The sequence below is a fragment of the Pseudophryne corroboree genome, chromosome 2 (assembly GCF_028390025.1).
Source record: "Pseudophryne corroboree isolate aPseCor3 chromosome 2, aPseCor3.hap2, whole genome shotgun sequence".
Lineage (NCBI taxonomy): Eukaryota > Metazoa > Chordata > Amphibia > Anura > Myobatrachidae > Pseudophryne > Pseudophryne corroboree.
The window spans coordinates 102665170-102668684 of NC_086445.1; the positions used below are offsets into that span (position 1 = coordinate 102665170).

The window sequence follows — 3515 nt, forward strand, 5'->3', positions numbered from 1 at the left end:
ACATGTGTTTGTGTCAACATCTGCCACATGTTGAGGAGGAGGAGTATGATGTTGGTGATGAAGAAAACAGTCAGCAAGTAGAGGAGATAGAAACATCTGGCGACAGTGTGAGTACAGATGTAGGGAGGCAGGTAAGGCAAGAACTGATTCTGCGTCATTTTACCAGTAAGTCTTAATTTTTCTTAATCAACATTGGCTAACCCCAATCCTAAAATATATGTAGTTATGAATTCTGTTTGTGATGCGTTATCGTTTGATATTAGGCATGTTGTTTACAGTTAGTCAATTACATTTTCGTCTTACACTGTCAGTCAATAACAAATTAAACATTACACATATAGCGTTTGAGTAATTTATTACCTTAAAAACTTGAATTTGGTTGGCCACAATTCTATAATCTTTAAATATCTTTGAAAATACTGTATATTTTGTTGCAGGCTTGCTCATTTCCTAGGTTTTTTTTTGCTGGCTGCAGAGGATTGTGATGGCACATTGGGGCGTGTTCTGCTGGATCGTCTAACTGGGGAGGTAACTGGGGTCTGGCTAGGTGTGGTTGTCCCTGAGCTTGAGCTTTGTTGTTGGGATGACAACACATTTATGTTTTGGCTCAGGTTGTTGAAGCTTGCTGTGAGTTGTGTGGTTGCGGCTGTGTTGTTGGAGATGATTCTGGACAGGCTTTCGGTGATTAACTGATTGTTCTGAGTGATTTCAATGAGGGCTTGTTGATGGCAGTGTTGTTCATCCATTATGCGCTGAAAACTTGCTATCAGTTGGCTGTTGTCTGCTCTCATCTGCTCCATGGTATTGGCCACTCTGCCAAGTTGCACAATCAGTCTGCCTGAGTTTCTACTGAGTCTAGGTAGATGATGGGGCAGCCTGGCAAGATATTGGCTTGTGTTGAGACAGGCATAGTTTTGTGCCTGTTGTGTGGCCCAACTGGACCAAAACTCTGGTCCCACTTGTGGCTGGGGTGGTGTTGGGCTCAATTGGTGGGTGGGGGTTGTTTGGGGTGGTGGAGTTATGTCAGCCGGCGTGGTTGGCTGGTTATTATCAATTGCTTGCAGGTGGAGTGTGAACGTTTGCTGCAAGTCAGTTTCCTGCTGGGTATCCTGGGGCCTGATGTCTGGATCTGTATGGGGTTGAAGACAGCCACAATTTAGTTACTGTTGGGCTTCTGATTGGTTTCAGCTTTACGTCAACATGCATTACGTCTTAATATGCATGTTGTAGATTATAAATAGAGTGTGGGCTAACCTTAAAATATTATTGTACTTTATTTTAGAAACATGTGGCTTCTTAGGTACCCTACTCATTACAACAATTTTTAAGGTAAATGTTGGACTATGAGCCTTACTTAATGGCCAAACACGTAGAACTATAAAAATGATAAATCCCACCATTGACATATTATGTTTAAAGCTTCCTTTTACCAAACAAACACAATACATTAAATGTGTTCAACAATACACTCATACATTGTTAAAGGCTGTCAGTCTTGCCCAGTAAACTTTTTCAATTATAGTGAAAAAACATATGTTAAAAAATATGGTTGGCAGAAGTGGGCACACCTATTTTGCACATATTGTTAAGTTGAGATGTGAACCACGAAATAATGCTTTCCATTGGGTCAAATTACTAAAATGGAAGTTCGATTTAAGATGGGATGTTGTCCATAGCAACCAATCACATTGCAGGGATTATATTCGAGAAGGTGCTGTATTAATTTAACGTAGAATAGGATTGGTTGCTATGGGCAACATCACATCTTAAATAGAACTCCCATCTTAGTAACGTTACCCCCATGTGTTTGCTGGTGTGGATTAGTACAAGGATGAGTGTGTGCTTTTGGTCATGTTTTTTGTGTGTGCAAAAACACTGTGTAAAATGCACTTTGTTTTATTTTTTTATGTTTACTCACCATGTTTTATGTTTACTCACCAGATTGTGGTTCCCTGGTTTGTGGACTGGCCAAAATGGCTTCTGGTGGCTTAGCCAACACAGTGGAGATGCGCCGTTGTGGTGGTGAGGATGCGGGTGTAGTTACCGCCTCAAGACGGCGTCTCTTGCTACCCATCTTCTGGAGACTGGCAGACCGCTGTGAATGTCGTCTTAGTGGAGTGTGGTGCGATGATGAAGTTCCTTTGGGATAAAATAAACATTATAATTCTGTCTTTCTATGTGTTTGCAGAATATGTGTATACACAAAATTCTTACCTGCATCGCCAGCATCCGCATCTCTTGGCAGTGTGGTTTGTGTCATGGCTGTGCTGGCTCTCTTTCGTACTGTAGAAATATGAAGTTGGACCTTATGATCATTATATTGTGATTAGATATTTAATCAAAAACCTTATTGTGATGTGGACATATGAAGAACATTATGTGAATTAAACAAAACTTTGGTTATGCTTTTCTGGCTGACTTCATTGGGTGTGTATACTTTAATTATGAACCAATTACACCAACCAATCCATACCCTAAGGTGCAGAATTAACAATATTATACAACTACAAAACCAACCGTGGATGTTTAACACAACAAGAATATTAGTCTCTAACAAAAAAATATATTTATGACAAAAATAACTCACAACAACCAAATATATTGTTAAAAAAAAAAAATGGTTCAGCGGCATTAATCACATCATGCGCACAAAGGCCTACCCAGAACAACATACAATAACCATAAATACATTCAACAAAATGGACTAAACATTCATGAAAACACATGAGTCACACTTCATTTAAAGTCCCCCCCAAAACTGCCAAAAAAAAAAAAAAACCCCAGTACAGAATAAATTGATGCAGCAAAAGGGCCAGGACAACTGCTAACTTCACAATACGAAGGAAAAAAACATAACTATATATGTACAAAACCACATTACCAACACATTCGAACAATGAACCAACTTACAATCACAATCAGCTACAATACATTTCAGACAACTAAGGACAAAGCACATATGTTAAAACAATATAAATATTGTACAACAAACTCACCATCCTGCCTTGGACGATCCGAATCCCGGACATTAGTCGCACCAATCACTTCTGGCGGAATAAGGGACCGCACAGGCTCCTCCCACTCCCGATACGACGCTCTGAAGGGATGGCTACCCCCTGTTTGTCTTGCTGACTTTGCCCCCTTGGCCATCTTAGCCTTGACACGGCGCTTGATGTCGTAGAATCGCTTACGACACGTGTCCTCGGTCCTCCTCACCACACCCTCACTGTTAACTGCCGCTACTACCTTCCCCCACAGAACACTCTTCCTGCGTGAAGGAACCTTGGCAGCATCAGGCCCAAACAGCTGACGATGATGGCTCATCAGCTCCCGCACCAATGCAACATTCTCTGCATAGCTGAACTTCACATTGCGCCCCGTCTTTGTAGTGGTGCGTGGCTGCGGAGCCACAGCACCATCACTGTCACTCGAGGCCGCAGCACCAACCTCCCCCTCCTCCTCCCCCTCACTCACCTCCGACTGGGACATATTCCGGACAAACAACAAATAACACT

The 3515-nt window shown here is 41.7% G+C and overlaps 1 protein-coding gene across 1 annotated transcript; it reads right to left on the reverse strand.

Annotated features, from left to right (window-relative positions):
* Positions 1-388: 388 nt before the first annotated feature.
* Positions 389-2533, reverse strand: LOC135050547 (uncharacterized). The gene is made up of 3 exons (XM_063957016.1): positions 2215-2533; positions 1939-2139; positions 389-1129 (listed from the first exon to the last, which is right to left on the reverse strand). The coding sequence occupies exons 1-3, from the start codon at positions 2258-2260 to the stop codon at positions 444-446; spliced, it is 933 nt and encodes a 310-aa protein (XP_063813086.1). The 5' UTR covers positions 2261-2533; the 3' UTR covers positions 389-443.
* Positions 2534-3515: the final 982 nt, after the last annotated feature.

Coding starts and splice junctions, on each gene's coding strand:
- LOC135050547 (XM_063957016.1), bottom strand. CDS start 2,260: ATGACACAAACCACACTGCCAAGAGATGCGGATGCTGGCGATGCAG. Junction 2,140..2,214: donor TGCGGATGCTGGCGATGCAG/GTAAGAATTTTG, acceptor TTTATCCCAAAG/GAACTTCATCATCGCACCAC. Junction 1,130..1,938: donor AACCAGGGAACCACAATCTG/GTGAGTAAACAT, acceptor AACCCCATACAG/ATCCAGACATCAGGCCCCAG.